The following is a 19,347-nucleotide window of genomic DNA, read 5'->3' as shown; positions in this document are numbered from 1 at the left end:
TTCCTCCATGGTCAGGAACAAGACAGGGATACCCACGCTCACTACTGTTACTTAGCTTGGTACTGGAAATCCTAGCCTCAGCAATCAGACAACAACAACAACAAAAAAGGGATCCAAATAAGCAAGGAAGGGGCACCTGGGTGGCTCAGTCATTAAGCGTCTCCCTTCAGCTCAGGATCCTGGGATTGAGCCCCACATCAGGCTCCCTGCTCGGCTGGAAAGTCTACTTCTCCATCTCCCGTTCCCCCTGCTTGTGTTCCCGCTCTCGCTGTCTCTCGCTCTATCAAATAAGTAAATTAATAAAAATCTTAAAGGATGACAACAACAAAAAATCAGCAAGGAAGAAGTCAGACTTTCACTATTTGCAGATGACATGATACTTTATATAGAAAACCCCAAAAAATCCACAAGAAGATGAATTCAGTAAAGATGCAAGATACAAAATTAACATACAGAAATCTGTTGCATTTCTATATACCAATAATGCACAGCAGAAAGAGAAATTAAGAAAACAATCCCGGGGGGTCTGGGTGGCTCAGTGGGTTAAAGCCTCTGCCTTTGGCTCATGTCATGATCTCAGGATCCTGGGATCCAGCCACACATCAGGCTCTCAGCTCAGCAGGGAGCCTGCTTCCTCCTCTCTCTCTGCCTGCTTCTCTGCCTACTTGAGATCTCTGTCTGTCAAATAAATAAATAAAGTCTTAAAAAAAAAAAAAAAGAAAAGAAAACAATCCTATTTATAATTATACCAAAACCCATGAGATATCTAGGAATAAACCTAACCAAAGAGGTAAAAGATCTATACTCTAAAATCTATAAAACACCTAAGAAAGAAATTAAAAGTGACACAAAGAAATGGAAAAGCATTCCATACTCATGGATTAGAAGAACTAAGATTGTTAACATTTCTATACAACCCAAAGCACTTTACACATTTAATGCAAGTCCTATCAAAATACCAACAGCATTTATCATAGAGCTAGAACAACTCTACAATTTGTATGGAACCACAGAAGACCCTGAATAGCCAAAGCAACCTTGAAAAAGAAAAGCAAAGCTGGAAGCATCATGATTCTGGACTTCATGTTATATTACAAAGTTGTAGTGATCAAAACAGTATGGTACTGGCACAAAAACTGACAGATCAATGGAACGTAACAGACCAGAAATGAACCCACAACTATATGGTCAACTAATCTTTGACAAAGCAGGAAAGAATATCCCATAGAAAAAAGATGGTGTCTTCACTATCAGAATTGGAAAAACGACAATAATATGTAAAAGAATGAAATTCAACCACTTTTTTTTTTTTTTTTTAAGATATTCATTTATTTATTTGGCAGAGAGAGAGAGCACAAGCAGGGCAAGCAGCGGGCAGACGGAAAGAGAGAAGCCCTAAGCGGGGCTTGATCCCAGAACCCTGGGATCATGACCTGAGCAGAAGGCAGACGCTTAACCAACTGAGCTACCCAGACCCCCTAAAAATATATATATTTTTAAAAATTATATAATCAATCTATTACATGTTAAATAGTGTAAGCAGGTTACATAATTATATACATAATTATATTTCTAATAAATTTAAGAGTAGTCTTTTTCTGGTTGATGCTAGTATGGGTGATCAGTTAATTCTTTTAATGTTTGGATTTCCTAAAGTTGTTTTTTTTTCACGAACCATAATTATATATTACTTTTATAATCAAGGGGGAAAAGTAAGGACATAAATGAAAACAAAATTAATCAGAGTTGTCCAACACAGGCCTAATACTGACAAGTTCAACAACACTGAAGATTTAATAACGTTTAGTGCATGTCAAAGCCAGTTGCTATGAATATATAACTGCCTTATTAAATATAATTACCTCACACTTTCTAAGTACTTACCAACTTTTAAAACTCCATTAAGTTTTGACAAATACCCCTGGGACAGTTCATAAAAACATCCAAATGAGACTACTATCTCTAGGGAGTAATTTCTCTAATGATGTGGACTATCAAATGATCCTACCTTTCAGCTGAATCGAAAGCATCTCTAGAAACAGATGATGACCTTGCATTTCCAACACTGCCAGTATGAGATCGTCTTCCTTTTGCTGAAGGAGTATCTAGTGGTATCTCTCCTAAACCCTTTAAGTAATATAAAGAAAGGCAGTGTAATACAAGTCTTAAAACCAGTTAAGTGAAATAATTTATACCATGTATAAGTGAACACATCTTAATAATCAGCTATGCTGATGCTTTAAAGGGTATCAATACATAAAATACCTTCTAATTAGTAGTAAATTAACCAAATATATGATCAACTAATAGGAAATGATATTGGCCAAGTAAAACTTTAAATTTTTAAGAATTAATATGCTATATTTTATAACTATGCTTCTTAAACCTTAAAATCTATAGAGAAAATATGAACACATTACATAAATAATGAATTCCTATGCAAAACTAGGATAAGAATAAGCACTTAGATAAGAACTATTTAAAAATACTTGTACTTGAAATGACTCTCAAATACAACCTGCTCAGTTCAGAAAGATAATTCTTTGCATGGTCATTTTAATTATTTCTATATGAATTAAGCTAAAATCTTTAAGATCAATGAGCAGAAAAAGGGACGGCTGGGTGGCTCAGTATGTTAAGCATCTGTCTTCGGTTCGGATTGTGATCCCAGGGTCCTGGGATCAAGTCCTACATCATGCTCCTTGCTCAGCAGAGAGCCTGCTTCTCCCTTTGCCTGCCATTCCCCCTGCATGTGCTTGCTCGCTCTCTCTCTCTGACATATAAAATCTTAAAAAAAGAATAAGCAGAAAAAAATGCTCTAAAATGTATAAAACTGTCCTTTCATAAACGAATCCTTTAACCAATATTAGCAGTGAGGAGTAACATAAATTACCATAGAAAAATTCTACATTATTAAACATATTTTTTTAAAAATGTAAGTGGATTATTTTTTATAAGACACTTTCCGCATTTTATTTTACTTAGTATTTCCTCAATCACTTATTTCAGACATGTCTGAATCCCCATTATCTCTCAGGATTAAATAAGACATAGGGCTTCCCCTCAAAGACCTCCCAATCAATGTTCTGCAGTGTGATAGGAACTCTAACAGTGGAATAGGCAAGGTAAATAAAGCAGGGACCAAGCATGACGAACATCACTAACCTTACCCTATAATAACAAAAAACTCAGGTTAAAGAAATTAAGTGATGTACCTAACACTATTTAGTTGGCTAATTCTCAAACCCAAGTCTTGAATCAAATCCAAGTCTTGTAACTCCAATAAACCTCATTATATTCTACCAAATATCAAACTTCTGTTCAATAAACTCTTACTGACACTATGAATATCTACTGCAACTTGTACAACTGCAGTTGTTGAAACGCCACTGTAGCTATATACTGAATGGTTAACAGAGAAATAATCAAAGAAGCAATTACTTCTACCTTTAGTTTCCTGGTACCTTGCTTTTAAAGATGTTTACAAATTAAACTTTATCCACATACCTTTTGCCGTAAGCTCTTAACAGATTCCTTAATATATGGCAAATCTTTGGATGGGATATACTTTTCAAGCATTTTATCAAAGTTGGGATGACACATCATTAGGAAAAGCATCTTTCGACCATAGTACCTATAGATATTTGAGAAACATACAAATAATTATATATACCTTAACAAACTCAGTTTCTATCCTTAGATGCAATATTTTTTTTCAATAGAAAAAAAAAACTGTCAATATCAAGATTGTCATTCCCTTTTTTTTTTTTTTAAAGATTTTATTTATTTATTTGACAGATCACAAGCAGGCAGAGAGGCAGGCAGAGGGAGAGAGACAGGCTCCCCGCTGAGCAGATAGTCCAATGCAGGGCTCCATCCCAGGACCCTGGGATCATGACCTGAGCCCAAGACAGAGGCTTTAACCTACTGGGCCACCCAGGCACCCCTGTCATTCCTATTTTAAACAAGTCACTGAAATGTAGTTATACTATCTGAATTGGAGTATAGCATTCTCCTTGCCCTCATTTTAAAAAAAGACATAGCTTCAAATCTTCAAATCTCTTTTTGGAGAACCAAATGTTTGAGTTTTGTTTTTCAGACACCCTTGGGTCCATATCAAGGCTGGTATTTGGCAGAACTTGAGTTAGGAGAAGTCTCTCTTTATCCTGGGCTCCTTGCTCACTGGGCAAGAGGTTGCTGCTGAGAGGTGTTCTGACCTAAGTCAACCTTCCCTAGGTTTTGTATTTCCTATATTTCTTACTCTCGCTCTTTTTTTCCCCCTGCCAAAACTTACCTGGTTCCCATTCTTCGAAAACCTATTCTCTGCTACCTAAAACATACCCAAAGTCAGTTGAAAATCATGGATGATATATAATGAATGTGTAATGCTCTCCAAATTATATTTTTTTAATGGTAGTATGTAAGTTCAAAATTAATTCTTTTTAAAAGAAATAATTCTTTTTAGGATAAAACCTTAAGCCAAGATATCATTCTGATAGCAGAACCACAGATATCATAAAAATGGGTATTGAAGATATTTTTGGATAGAGGGTCCATATAGTACCTTATAATTATACCATATTATTATTCTTCAAAGAAGCATGGCCCTAAAATCAATTATAATTATGCTTTCTCCTACAACTTGGAATATGTGGACTAGGAAGAATAAGAGAAGGTAAGTCGTGGGGGGCAGGGAGAAAGTACAGAATGATCTCAGGTATCAACCAGGCCCCTTCGATTTTAACAAAATTATAGAAAGAGGTAGTATCAGAAAATTTCTCTTCTTTCCTCAGAATCAAAATAAGGTTACACCTTGATAAGTAGTTCATAGTCAGTTACAGTTTCAAAGATGATTATAACTTTTAGCCCAGAACATTAAGGGCTGTAGGTCCATCACAGGCCCTAATGATATGAGAATGGCTAAAACAAGCAAACAAGCAATAGGACACTAAATGTGAGAAATAGTAAAACTGAAAGCTGTAAACATTTTATAATTTTAAAACTTCAAATAAGGAATCAAGAAATGAAAAAAAAAAAAAAAAGAAATCAAGAAATGACAAAATGGATTAGAAGAATTACCATGTCATTAAGCAAAGGTTAAGATGTACACAGAACCACCACTGCAAATCTTTTTTTGTCCTAACTAGTTTATTATGATCCAAAGCCTCCTAAATTGTTTTGAACTTTACTGTGGTATACATAACTTCCAAAATGGCTCCCCAAAGATGTCCTGCTTTAATACCTGCAATTTGTAAATATGAGATATAACTTCCAGGATTATGTTATGCTATGTTATATTATATGGCAGAGTTGACTCTAGGGTACAGAGATTTTCTGGGTAGACCTAATCTAATCATACTCATCCTTAAAATCAGAGAGCTTTCTATGGCTGGTAGCAGAAGAGAAAATCAGAGCATAAAATCTAAGCATAAGGGGAATTCAACATATTGTTGCTGGCTTCTAAGCACAAGGGGGACAGGTGAGCTTAAGGAGCTGAGAGAGGACCCTGGCTGACAACCAGCAAAAAAACAGAGACCTAAGTCCTATACTACAAGGAACTAAATTTAGCCAACAACCAAAATAATTTGGAAGCAGATTCTTCTATAGAACTTCTAGATAAAGAGCTTAGCATTATTATCATCTTGATTTCAACCCTGGGAGACCCCAAGCAGAGAAAGCAGTTGAGCCATGTAAGACTTCTAACTTAAAGAACAATAATCTAAAAAAGTCTGTCCTGCCTTAAACCACTAGGTTTGTGGTAATTTGTTACACAGCATTAGAAAGTGAATACATTAACTTTCAATATTAGTTTCTGATATAATGATTTCCATAAGACTAACTCCAGTTACCTAAAGTTACAGATATCTTTGTCTTTAAACATTAATAATTTTATATCCTTCTTTACTTTAGTCTCTATGAACTCAGGACTGTCCCTCCCACTTTTAATCTAGCTTCATATTTAACTGCCATAAATTTTTAGGTTTTGTATGGGACATTATCAATCACCTTAGTCCCACCTTCCTAATTTTACAAACGAGGAAAGCTAGGTTAATAGACAAAAGTAATTTGTTTAAGGGCAAAAGATGTTTGGCATTAGGAATTGAACCTAGACTCCTGACTATATCCAAAATTTCTGCGACCAGTAGAATGAGGGACACCCACCTGGGTCAGTTAGAGCAGCATGTGACTCTTGCTCTTGGGTTTGTGAGTTTGAGCCCCACACTAGGCACAGAATTAACGTAAAAAATAAAAACTCCATGTTACCAATATAGTAAGGTACCATCTACATCTTAATTATTTTGTCATTTTTCTCTGACTGTTCTTAACCTTCACAGAATTGTTTTACAAGTACAATAATCAGAAATTTATGGGATTTTCTAAGTGTAGCTATCTCATGTTTCAGGAGACAATATGTTAACAATTTCGCTTCCTGTGTTTCATGTGCACATATATCCTTGAGTTCACCTGATTACTTGGAAAATACATCATTTCCCCTAAATGCATTACCTTACATTTGCCCATAATGAAGTTCTTCTGCCACTTTTCTGAACTCATATAGTCTTGTGCCGTTTTCATGCAGTTCATCCCTGTGACATGGCATCTCACTACCCAGAAGTATGTAGTGTCATCTGTAAATTTGGAGAATTCACTGTGCACTCCCTCAAGATCATTTACAAATTGGTTAAATAAGTCCACCCCCAGCACCAAACCCTGGGGACCCCACTTTTCCATTTAGAAAAAATGTTTATTCTTTTTTAACCTGCCTACTTTTAAGCCCTTATCCTAACAGATTCAGCAAATATCATTAGCATCTATTCACCTGGTTTCTTGTGAACTGTCCTGAGCAAACTTAGCAGCAGCTGGTAATATGCGGTCAGCCATATCCTTTGTTCCAGATAAAATACGCTCTGGTTCCATAAATTCCACCACATCTGTTAAATGCTGGGCTGTACATCTTCGTACTGCAATGTGTAAATGACTACAAGAAAACATGATCAATTGAAACAAATTTGATGTATGAACTATTTACCAAAAATATACCTTTAAAGTTAAATGATTAAACTACTCTTAACCCTCAACAATCATCCCTGAATGCTAAAATGACAAATTAAATTAGTTATCCATTCTCAAAAAGTTAAAAACAAAACTCATAATCACTGACATTTATTTAGTTCCAGATCTATGAATAGAAGTAAAATTATTAGAATAATAGTATTATTATTCCTTATATGCTCTGTACCTAATATGAGGTTTATCACATAGGATTTATTTGTTTTTTGACTGAAATAATACTGAAGTTTGCTTGTGTTTTTCTTATATCCCAGACTGCAAACAACTGCATTTTTAGGTTTTTTTTTTTTTTTTTTAAGATTTTATTCATTCCTTTGGTAGAGAGAGAAAGACAGTGAGAAAGGGAATACAAGCAGTGGGAGTAGGAGAGGGAGAAGCAGGCTTCCCACTGAGCAGGGAGCCTGATGCAGGGCCTGAGGCAGCCCGAAGGCAGACGCTTAACGACTAAGCCAGCCAGGTACCCCTGCATTTTTAGTTTAAGGACATATCAAGATTATTTTGAATATTACCTTTGTCCTCCATTGATAAGAGAAACAATTGCACGTGCAGGTGTTACATTACTGACCATAGCTCTCAATGCTTTGTCAACATCTTCTCTTATAAATGTATTTGATTCTCCAGCTTTGTGCAACAAAACTTTTACTGTGGTATCTAGTTCTTGATCCATGTTCTTTTTCAGGTAAGTGAAAAGATCACTTAAACAGACCACTGCAGCACGAGAAACTCCAGACCGTAAATTTTTCACCTAAAAAAAATTTCCAAAATGTACATTTTGCTGATATTCTGAAAGAAAATCAGTAATAATGACTTTGAAACCAAACTTACTATTAAAGTAACATACTTTAATACACACTATCTTACGTCCTAAAAATTAACATTAATGAAAAATTTTTTAAAGTTTAAAAGTAAGGTATGAGCGACTTTTTTTTTTTTAAGTAAAATCTATCCTCAACCTGGGGCTCAAACTCATGACCCTGAGATCAAGAGTTGGATGCTCTCCTGACTGAGCCAGCCAGAAGCCCCAAACAGGATCTACTTATAACTACATATAAGCCTACTTTAATCACTTAGTATAGACTATTCTTTCTTTTTCTCCCCCCTCCCCCCAGAGAGAGAACAAAGAGGTGGGGAGGGGCAGAAAGAAAGAGAGAAAGAGAATCTTAATCAAGCTCATCCCTCAGTATGGAGCCCCATGTGGGCCTCAGTCTCACAACTCTGAGATCGTGACCCAAGCCGAAATCAGGAGCTGGAATCTCAACTAACTGAGCCACCCAGACGCCCCTAGTACAGAGGTATTTTTTAAATAAATAAATGTGGCATATGTATTCTTTGTTATCCAAACAATCCTTAACTCAGCTGGAAAATAAGTTTACCTCTTGAATTACTGCAAAATTTGTTTCATGCAGCTTTGTGTTCAATATTTCAGAATGAAAAGCAGCTAAGCACCTAATAAAATTCAGTCCTTCAATTTTCTTCTCCCTATAGGAAAAAGAAAGAAATGGCAAATCACTTATTAAATGGGTCTCAACTGGAACAGAATCTCAGATGTCTTAATTTGTGTTCATGAAATACTGCCAATGAGGAGATCTTATTTTTCCATTCACTTAGGAATTTCAAATTAAAAAAATATGTAAAGTTTTATTTGCTCCAATAGTTCTCTTTCATGATGCAAAAGATCTTTTAAGAGCTAAAATCACTAATGACAGTCATACTAAGTTCATGTTTTGTAAATAAAAAAGAATATTTCATCCCTAGTGATAAGAATGACATATTCTTGGGCGCCTGGGTGGCTCAGTGGGTTAAGCCGCTGCCTTCGGCTCAGGTCATGGTCTCAGGGTCCTGGGATCGAGTCCCGCATCGGGCTCTCTGCTCAGCAGGGAGCCTGTTTCCTCCTCTCTCTCTCTCTTTCTGCCTGCCTCTCTGCCTACTTGTGATCTCTCTCTGTCAAATAAATAAATAAAACCTTAAAAAAAAAAAAAAAGAATGACATATTCTTTACAGAAAACAGAGGAAAAGGAATGGCAAACAAAAGGTAAGGGAAGCAATAAAACAAAAATGGAAGGAGAAAAGAAACTACCTTATTGGAAAATATATAATCCAGTGACAGAACACCAGTAACAGATAGTTCTGTAATTTGTATTTTTCTTTCATTAGCTGACCTAATGAGCCAGCTGAAGGGTAGGTGGATACTAACAAGAGAGTGGGATTCAAGTGAGATTTAGATATAACATTTCTAAATTGATGATTTTCATCTTATAGGTTTGAAAAATGTAAGCCAAAATGAGTTTCCTTAGTAATATTTAACATTTCCTTAGGTAATATTGATGGCAGACATTTTTTTAAGCATTTAAATTCCTTGAATGAATTATGGAAAACTCAGAGACACGAAAAAACCCAAGAATCCAAGGCAACAAAAGGAAACCTATTTAAATAGCTGTCTAGTTCAAAATTCTCATTTTTTGAATAAACATCAAACAGTTTATAATTAATTTAAAGGCAGAAACAATCCAATTCTATATATACAAATAACAGATAGTACAGTCAAGAGGGAGGGGAGGCAGGAAAAGAAATTAAGAAAAAGTGGCTAGGGGCGCCTGGGTGGCTCAGTGGGTTAAGCCGCTGCCTTCGGCTCAGGTCATGATCTCAGGGTCCTGGGATTGAGTCCCGCATCAGCCTCTCTGCTTGGCAGGGAGCCTGCTTCCCTCTCTCTCTCTCTCTCTCTGCCTGCCTATCCATCTACTTGTGATTTCTCTCTGTCAAATAAATAAATAAAATCTTAAAAAAAAAAAAAAGAAAGAAAGAAAGAAAAAGTGGCTAAAATTTTTTCCGAATTTGATCCAAACAATAAACTCTCAGATCTAAAAACAAACCCCAAACCCCAAAGATCTAAAAACAAACCCCAAACAGGATAAAACAATAAAAGTACAACATGGAATATCAAAATCAAATTGCTAAAAGCAGAGTTAAAATGTAAGGTCAGGTAGCAATATTAAAAATAAAGCAGTATAAGAAGATGAGGAAAAGAGCACTATTTTAGTTAAAATCCTGAAAGAGGGCTTTTCTGAGGAGATGACATTTGACAGATACCTGCATGAAGTGAGAAAGAAGTCGCTGGAAGAATGTTTAACAAGTTAAGTACAAAGGTCTTGAAACATAAATGAGCTTGGGTGTTCAGGAAATAGCCAGGTGGCTAGAGTGGACAAACAAGGCACAGCATCCCCCTGGTAGGGGATGAGGGTACAGAAAGAGGCGAGGGACAGAAAATGAAGGACTTTGTAAGCTATGAAAATGTTAATTTCCCCCCCTGGTTTTCTAAGGGGCCACTGGAGGGTTTTATGGGGGGGAATCCCATGTTCTGATTTACTTTCTTAGATCCATGGGTTGCTTCTAAGAGTGCTAGTTTCAAGACATTTAGAGATTTTCCAGGTATCGGTTCCTAACTTCTAATTTAATTCCACTATAGTCAGAGAACAAAATTTGTACAATCCGAATCCTTTTAAATTACTTATTCTATGTTCCAAAATATTTTTCTTGGTAAATGTTCCTTATGGACTCAAAAATAATGTAGAGTCTGTTATTTTAGGTGGATTATTCTATAAATGCCAATTAGGTCAATCATGTCATGTCATTCATTGATTTTCTTTCTTCTAATTCTATTAATTAATGAGAGATGGTTGTTGAAGTTCCAACTATAATTGTGGATTTATTTATTTCTTCTTGCAGTTCTACCAGTTTCTGCTTAATGTATTCTGAAGTTGTTATATGATAAATAAAATCAGGATCACCTGATAAATTAACCTTTTTATCATTATCATTATAGAATGGCCCTTTTTATTTCTAATGTGAAATACAAAATTCTAAGATGGCACCCATGATTCCTGTACCGTGGTATATACCACCTGATAATACCCTCCCTTTTAGTGTGAATGTAAGGGGTTATTATTTCCCTCACTCTTGTTACATTATATAGCAAAAGGTTTGCAGGTCCTCCTACAGCTGATTCTCTGTTCATGTCTTTCTTCTAGTTTCTTCAACACATGGAATAGAATTATAACTATAGCTATAATGTCCTTATCTACTAATTCTATTTATTTGTATCATTTTTGGATTAGTTTCAATAGTTACCTTTTTTGCTTCCCATTATGGATTGTATTTCCCTGCTGCTTTGCATGCCTGGTAATTTTTTATTGGATGTCAGTCATTATTCATCTTATCTGAGATATTTCTGTATTCCAAAATTATTTTTGACCTTTGCTCTGGGATAGAGTTAGGTTATTTGATAAGTGTGATCCTTTTAGGCCTTGCTTTTATGCTTTGTTGGGCTGGGCCAAATCAGTCCTTAGCCTAAGGTTTATTTTTCCACACTAGGAAGCAAAACTCTTCTGAGTTTTATACTTGATGGCCTGTGAATTATGAGGTTTACCACTGTGCTGATGGGAAAAAAGTATTCAGGGATTGTTTCCTGTAATTTCATTCTAGCTCTGGCTTCAGGTAATTTATTTACATTTATGGCCAGACTAGTATTCAGCTAAACATTTGAGAAGAATTCTCTGAAGGTCTCCAGAGTTCTTTGTGAAGCTCCATCCTCTCTGACACTCTGCCTTGCAAACTCTAGTTATCCTGGCATCCCCAAATACCCAGCTCCATTTCCATCTCTGCTGGTATTTACATAGAATTCTCTTCTTTGAGCTATAACCTGGAAACTGTGCAGGAAGTTAAGTCAGGGCAATTACAGAGTTCACCTTATTTGTTTCCTGTCTTTCAAGTATCACTAATTTACACTGCCTAGTGAGGAATATTTTGAAAACCACTGTTTCATATATTTTGTATGATTTCTTTAGTTCTTTCAGATGTATAGGCAAATCTTATGCCTGTTAACCCACGCTGGCAGGAAGTAGGAAATCAAGAGTTCTGTTTTGGTATATTAAATTTAAAATGTCAGTAAGCATCAAAGTGAAAATGTCAAACAGGCAGATGGATTTTAAATTTAGAGGTCAAGAAGATACCCGGAATCAAGACATACATTCAGCTGAACGTAATCATTTAGAAAAGGGGTTGGCAAACTATGATTCACAGACTAAATCTGGACCCATCAGAATTTTTTATAAGTAAAGTTTATTGGAATATAGCTATACATGTTTGTTTTCATACTAAGGCTGCTTTTATTATTATTTTTTAAAGATTTTATTTATTTATTTGACAGAGAAAGATCACAAGTAGGCAGAGAGGCAGGCAGAGAGAGGAGGAAGCAGGCTCCCTGCTGAGCAGAGAGCCCGATGCGGGACTCGATCCCAGGACCCTGAGATCATGACCTGAGCCAAAGGCAGCGGCTTAACCCACTGAGCCACCCAGGCGCCCCCTAAGGCTGCTTTTACATGACAACTGCAAAGTGGAGGAGTTGTGATAAAGATATTTGGCCTGCAAAGCCTAAAATATTTACTATCTGGCTCTTTACAGAAAATGACTGCCAGCCTGGATCTATGGAATAAATGTAGGTTGAGAATGCCTCAAGAATGGAGCATTTTGAAGTCAAATAAAAAAAAGGAGTAAGAACATACTAAAACAAGAAAATAACCAAGAAACTCTTGATTTTTCAATGGTAAAATCAGAAAGAAGGGAGTGTCGACTGTGTCAAATGTTGCTAAAAGGGTAATATGACCACTAAAAATAACCAATGTAGATTCAGCAAGATGACAACTTTCATGGTTTTAGTGATGTGGTTGTCACGGCAGGGAGGATTGAGAGCCAATTAAAGGCTGAGAAGAGAATATGAGGTGAAAAAGTAGACAATGAGTCAGCCTTTTCAAGGACCTGGCTAAAAAAGGGGAATAAAAGAAATATGAAGATGTGCAGTTTAGGGAGGTTTTTTAAAAAACAGGGGATATTATAGCACATTTTAATATTGATGAATATGGTCTAGTAGAAGTAAAACTGAAGATATGGAGGATGGGAATGGAGAGAGATACTGAAGGAGTAGGGAAGGAAATGGAACAAGTACAGCCGGTATATGCTCCAGGTGGGCTGGGCTACGTGGCTGCTGCAGCTATGCTGGTAATAGATAAGTATTTTCAGGATTGTTATAGGATGGATTTCACAGAGAAACACTTGGGGAAAAGGTGAGATTTGTATTTTAGTACCAAAAGGTTTATGTAATCCATAATAAAGCTAAACTCTATCTTTACATATAAGTTATAACTGGTAGTAAACAGTGCTATTAGGACAGGAGTTCAGTTACATTAGTAAGCTGAAAAAAAACTCAGACTAAGAAGTATAATAATTATTTCTGTGACTATTTTAATAGGCAATGTTTCAAAGTTTTTAATAAAAATTTTTTAGGAAACTTCTGGAACTCAGCTTAGTTTTATTTTATTTTATTTATTTATTTTTAAAATATTTTATTTATTTATTTGACAGAGAGAGAGATCACAAGTAGGCAGAGAGGCAGGCTCCCCGCTGAGCAGAGAGCCCAATGTGGGGCTTGATCCCAGGACCCTGAGATCACGACCCTAGCCGAAGGCAGTGGCTCAACCCACTGAGCCACCCAGGTGCCCCCTCAGCTTAGTTTTAAAGTAAGGATGGTGAACTTACCAATCCTCGTCAGCTAAAAGCCTAAGAGCTTCTGTCAGTGCTATTTCTGGTTTGGAAAATGGCCGTAGTTCCGATGTATCCATTATTTCAGGACTATGGGTGACAGATGACATCCTTTCTTTATACTGTGGAATGCCTCCAGGAGAAGCTTCACCTAAAATAAAAAGAACATTAAATTTCTAATACCTGGATACCAAAGCTATTTAAAACTTTATTTTTTTATATACAAAATTACTTAATTATATCAAATATAAATATATAAGTGGTTTTTCAGTCATGAGTCATATAATAAAGTCGAGCTTTAAGAAGCTAAAAATCAGGGACGTCTGGGTGGCTCAGTTGGTTGGACAACTGCCTTTGGCTCAGGTCATGATCTCGGAATCCCAGGATCCAGTCCCGCATCGGGCTCCCAGCTCCACAGGGAGTCTGCTTCTCTCTCTGCCCTTCTCCTCACTCATGCTCTCTCTCACTGTGTCTCTCTCAAATAAATAAATAAAATCTTTAAGAAAAATTAAAAGAAAACTAAAAATCAGTAAGAAGTATATGATCCCATTTTATAAAAACATATGGAGGGGCGCCTGGGTGGCTCAGTGGGTTAAGCCGCTGCCTTCGGCTCAGGTCATGATCCCAGGATCCTGGGATTGAGGCCCGCATCGGGCTCTCTGCTCAGCAGGGAGCCTGCTTCCTCCTCTCTCTCTGCCTGCTTGTGATCTCTCTCTGTCAAAAAAATAAATAAAATCTTTAAAAAAAAATGTGGATATATACCTGTTTTACTATACAAATGACAACTGAAAATGAAGCTTCATAGTAAATAATTCTTTTCAAAAAAAAGATTTTACTTCTTCTAGATGGAGAGAATGCACGCACAAAAGCACATCCTGGGGGAGGAGTAGAGAGAGAGAGACACAAGCAAACTCAGTGTTGAGTGTGGAGCAAGCCTGGGGGCTGAATCTCAGGACACAGAGATCATGACCTGAGCTGAAACCACATGAGATACTTAACCTACTGAACTACCCAGGACTCCCTGTATAAAGAATTCCAGCTGAATTCCAAAAATACAAATTTTCTGCTATCCACTAGAATTAATGGTCTATTAAAAATCCTAAGACCATGTGTGGTAATAAGAACAATATTTTTTCCATAATCATTTACCAATCATTTTCCAGATGTCAGGAAAACAAATCATCATAGAGTGCTCAGGGTAATGCCCTGGGGGCACTGAATAATACAAGATACCTGCAGTGGAAGTATTAGAAAGGAAAAGATCAAAAAGATCAAATAAAATGTGTATTTGTATTTCTTAAAAAGATTTTATTTATGTATTTATTTGAGAGACAGTGGACATGTGCACAAAAGCTTGGGGAGAGGGGTGGGTGGGTTGGTGGCAGGGAGAAGGAAAGAGAAAGAATCTCAAATTCAGCACAGAGCCCTCAATGCAGGTCCTGATATCAGGGCCTGAGCCAAAATAAAGAGTAGAACACTTAATCAACTAAGCCACCCAAGTGACCCTACACTGGCTTTTTTAAATGGGTAAGGATGCATTAGTTATATTATGTTAAGAGGTTTTTTTTAAAAAAAATATTATTTATTTATTTACTTGGGGGTAGGGGAGAGAGAGTAAAAGGGTGAGGCAGACTCCCTGCTGAGGAGAGAGCCTGAGATGGGGCTCAATTCCAAGGCCCTGAGATCATGACCTGAGCTGAAGACAGACCCTTAACTGAGAGCCCCACCCAGGCACCCACAAGATATTTTTAAAAAGGTAATATTAAACACTAGAAAATGACTATCATAAACATATTTATCAACTTGTCCTATTTACTATTATCTATACTTCTTTCCCTGCTGTAACAGTAACAGAGTATTTTTACAGCTTAGGTAAGAAGTTTTGTGGGGTTTTATCCCCTTAGATTTTATGATATTAATAAATAGTGAAATTATTTGAGAATGTTAGCAAATAGACTTAAACTTAAATAGGCTTAAACACAAATGCCTATATTTAACTGGTTCTTAGGGACATGTTTAACCAGTAATTTTACAGGTCAACATCTGTTATCAGTCACACTCAACAATTATTAGTGATGAGAAGACAGCATTTTAAAAAGTTTTCTTTAAAAAAAAAAAGTTTTCTATATTTCTTGCATTTTAAAAGAAATACAAACTAGGAACAATCAGTCATTTAGATCAACTATCTTTTATATGTATCTTTGAGAGATGTTAAGGATGGTGACCAAGATCACATTTATATATTTATTTTTTCTGTACTTTTTGGTTTTTTTTTGTGGATACCTAGACTTCACACCCAACGTAAATTTCAAAATGTTTGCAATAGTTCAGTTTATTCCTTACTAACATTAAACAATAATAAAAAAAGCAATAAGCAATAATTTGGGGTTTTTTTGCAGATTTTATTTATTTATTCAAAAGAGAGAGAGAACACAGAAGCAGGGGTAGCAGCAGGCAGAGGGAGATGCTGACTCCCTACCAAGCAGACAGCCCAATGTGGGACTCGATCCCAGGATCCTGGGATCAGGGAGACCTGAGCCAAACCAACTGAGGCCTAACCAACTGAGCCTGCCGGGTTCCCAATAAGCAATATTTCTTAATGTTTATTATAGTATATGAGATTTTTTTATTTCAATCTCTGATTTTCCCAAGTTTCTACTACACCTAAGATCTATTTAATATTTTTATTTATTTTTAACTTTTTAAAAATAAGCGAGGATGATTTTTGTGAACTTTTTTTTCCCATGCATTCATATTTTTTATAACTTTTAAAAAATATTTTCTTTTTATTTTACTTTTTTCCATATTTGGTAAACTTCACTTGGAATACTGAAGGGTCCAAGATATGTAATTTTTTTTTCAAATATCAAGCAGTTTGTTCTTTATTTTATTTTTTAAAATTATTTTTTATTATGTTCAATTAGCCAGCATATAGTGCATCAGTAGTTTTTGATGTAGTGTTCAAAGATTCATCAGTTGCATATAACACCCAGTGCTCATCACCACATGTGCCCTCCTTAATATCCATCACTTCATTACCGCATCCCCTCCCAGCCTTCTGTAACCCTGTAGTTTGGTTCCTAGAGTCCAGAGTCTCTCATGCTTTGTCTCCCTCTCCGATTTCTTCCCATTCAGTTTTCCCTCCCTTGCCCTGTGGTCTTCCACGCTAGTCCTTATGTTCCATGTATGAGTGAAACCATATGTTAATTGTCTTTCTCTGCTTGACTTATTTCACATAGCATGATCCACCTCCAGTTCCATCCATGTCAGTGCAATTGGTGGGTGGGTATTCATCCTTTCTGATAGCTGAGGAATATTCCACTGTATATATGAACCACGTCTTCCTTATCCATTCATCTACTGAAGGACATCTTGGCTCCTTCTACATGGCTATTATGAACATTGCTGCTCTGAACACTGGGGTGCCTGTGCCCCTTCTTTTCAACATCTATAACTTCGGGGTAAATACCCAACAGTGCAATTTTTAGTGTCTTGATGAACCTCCATACTGTTTTCCCAGAGTGGCTGTACCAGCTTACATTCCCACTAACAGTGTAAGAAGGTTCCGTCTTCTCCACATTCTTGCCAACACTTGTTGCTTCCTATCTTGTTAATTTTTGCCATTCTAACATGTGTAAAGTGGTATTTCATTGTGGTTTTGATTTGTATTTCCTTGATAGCTAGTGATATAGAATATTTTTTCATGTGTCTGTTAGCCACCTGTATGACTTCTTTGAAGAAGTGTTTGTTTATGTCTTCTGTCCATTTTTTGATGTGATGATCTTTTTTTTTTTTAAGATTTTATTTATTTATTTATTTATTTATTTAAGAGAGAGACAGTGAGAGAGAGCATGAGCAAGGAGGTCAGAGAGAAAAGCAGACTCCCTGTGGAGCTGGGAGCCCGATGTGGGACTCGATCCCAGGACTCCAGGATCATGACCCGAGCCGAAGGCAGTCGTCAAACCAACTGAGCCACCCAGGCGTCCCTGATTATCTGTTTTTTGAGTACTGAGTTTGAGGAGTTCTTTATAGATTTTGGATAACAGCCCTTTGTCTGTAGTGTCATTTGCAAATATCTTCTCCCATTTCAAGGGTTGCCTCTTGGTTTTGTTGACTGTTCCTTTTGCTGTGCAAAAGCTTTTGATCTTGATGAAACCCCCAAAGTTCATTTTTGCTTTTGTTTCCCTTGCCTTTAGAGACATGCCTTGAAAGAGGTTGCTACGGCCCAGGTCGAAGAGGTTACTGCCTATGTTCTCTAGGATTTTGATGGATTCCTGTCTCACAATGAGGTCTTTCATCCATTTTGAGATTATTTTGGGGTATGGTGTAAGAGAATGGTCCAGTTTCATTTTTCTGCATGTGGCTGTCCAATTTTCCCAACACCATTTATTGAAGAGACCATCTTGGTTCCATTGGATATTCTTTCCTGCTTTGTTGAAGTTTAGTTGACCATAGAGTTGAGGGTCCATTTCTGAGCTCTTTATTCTGTTCCACTGATTTATGTGTCTGTTTCTCTGTCAATACCGTACTATCTTGATGATCACAGCTTTGTAATAGAGCTTGAAGTCAGGCATTGTGATGCCCCAAGCTTTGGTTTCTTTTTCAACAATCCCCTGGCAATTTCGGGTCTTTCCTGGTTCCATACAAATTTTAGGATTGTTTGTTCCAGCTCTATAATAGTATTTTGAAAGGTATTTCACTGAAGTGTAGATTGTTCTGGGAAGCAACACATTTTCACAATGTTTCTTCTTCCATATCCATGCACATGGAATGTTTTTCCGTCTCTTTGTATATTCCTCAGTTTCTTTTCATGAGTCTTCTATAGTTTCTGGAGTACAGATTCTTTGTGTCTTTGATTAGGTTTATTCCTAGGTATCTTACAATTTTTGGTGCTATTTTAAATGGAATAGATTCCTTAATTTCTCTTTTTTTCAGTCACATTGTTAGTATATAGAAATGCAACTTATTTCTGTGCACTGTGTGAGTTCTAGAAATTTTGGCTTGGAGTCTTTTCGGTTTTCCACATAAAGTATATTTCATCTGCAAAGAGAAGAGAGTTTGACTTCCTCTTTGCCAATCTGAATGCCTTTTCTTTTTGTTGTCTGATTGCTGAGGCTAGGACTTCTAGTACTAGGCAGAACAAAAGTGGTGAGAATGGGCATTCCTGTCATGTTCCTGACCTTAAGGTAAAAGCTCTGTTTTTCCCCTTGAGAATGAAACTTGCTGTGTACTATTTATAGATGGCTTTTATGATATTGAGGAATATTCCTTCTGTCCCTATATTTTGAAGAGTTTTAATCAGGAAAGGATGATGTATTTTGTCAAGTGCTTTTTCTGTATCAATTAAAGGGTCATATGTTTCTTTTTTTTTTTTTTTTTAAGATTTTATTTATTTATTTGACAGACAGAGATCACAAGTAGGCAGAGAGGCAGGCAGAAAGAAAGAGAGAGAGAGAGAGAGAGAGAGAGAGGAGGAAGCAGGCCCCCTGCTGAGCAGAGAGCTCGATATGAAGTTTGATCCCAGGACCCTGGATCATGACCTGAGCAGAAGGCAGAGGCTTTAACCCACTGAGCCACTCAGACACCCGGATCACATTTTTCTTGTCTCTTTTGTTAATGTAATCTATCACATTGATTGATTTGCAAATATATGATTTCTTTTTTATAGAAAATTTCCCTGGGAAG

General features: G+C 36.5%; 1 protein-coding gene across 4 annotated transcripts in view; it reads right to left on the bottom strand.

The window, feature by feature from the left end:
* Positions 1-19,347, bottom strand: part of TOGARAM1 (TOG array regulator of axonemal microtubules 1) — an 80,565-nt gene that overhangs the window by 12,517 nt on the left and 48,701 nt on the right. For 3 of the 4 annotated variants that reach the window (XM_059181996.1, XM_059181995.1, XM_059181994.1), the window contains 6 exons: positions 13,660-13,813; positions 8,445-8,550; positions 7,581-7,816; positions 6,821-6,979; positions 3,508-3,634; positions 2,009-2,127 (listed from right to left, as the gene is read on the bottom strand). In XM_059181996.1, coding sequence (XP_059037979.1) covers positions 2,009-2,127; positions 3,508-3,634; positions 6,821-6,979; positions 7,581-7,816; positions 8,445-8,550; positions 13,660-13,813 — 901 coding nt within the window. Of the gene's footprint in view, positions 1-2,008; positions 2,128-3,507; positions 3,635-6,348; positions 6,630-6,820; positions 6,980-7,580; positions 7,817-8,444; positions 8,551-13,659; positions 13,814-19,347 lie in introns of those variants that run through there. The other variant, XM_059181998.1, reaches the window with a different exon arrangement.

This window comes from Mustela lutreola, chromosome 7 (genome assembly GCF_030435805.1).
Source record: "Mustela lutreola isolate mMusLut2 chromosome 7, mMusLut2.pri, whole genome shotgun sequence".
Classification (NCBI taxonomy): domain Eukaryota; kingdom Metazoa; phylum Chordata; class Mammalia; order Carnivora; family Mustelidae; genus Mustela; species Mustela lutreola.
Note: the sequence above shows the minus strand (reverse complement) of the source record. Positions and strands in the feature narration are given on the sequence as shown.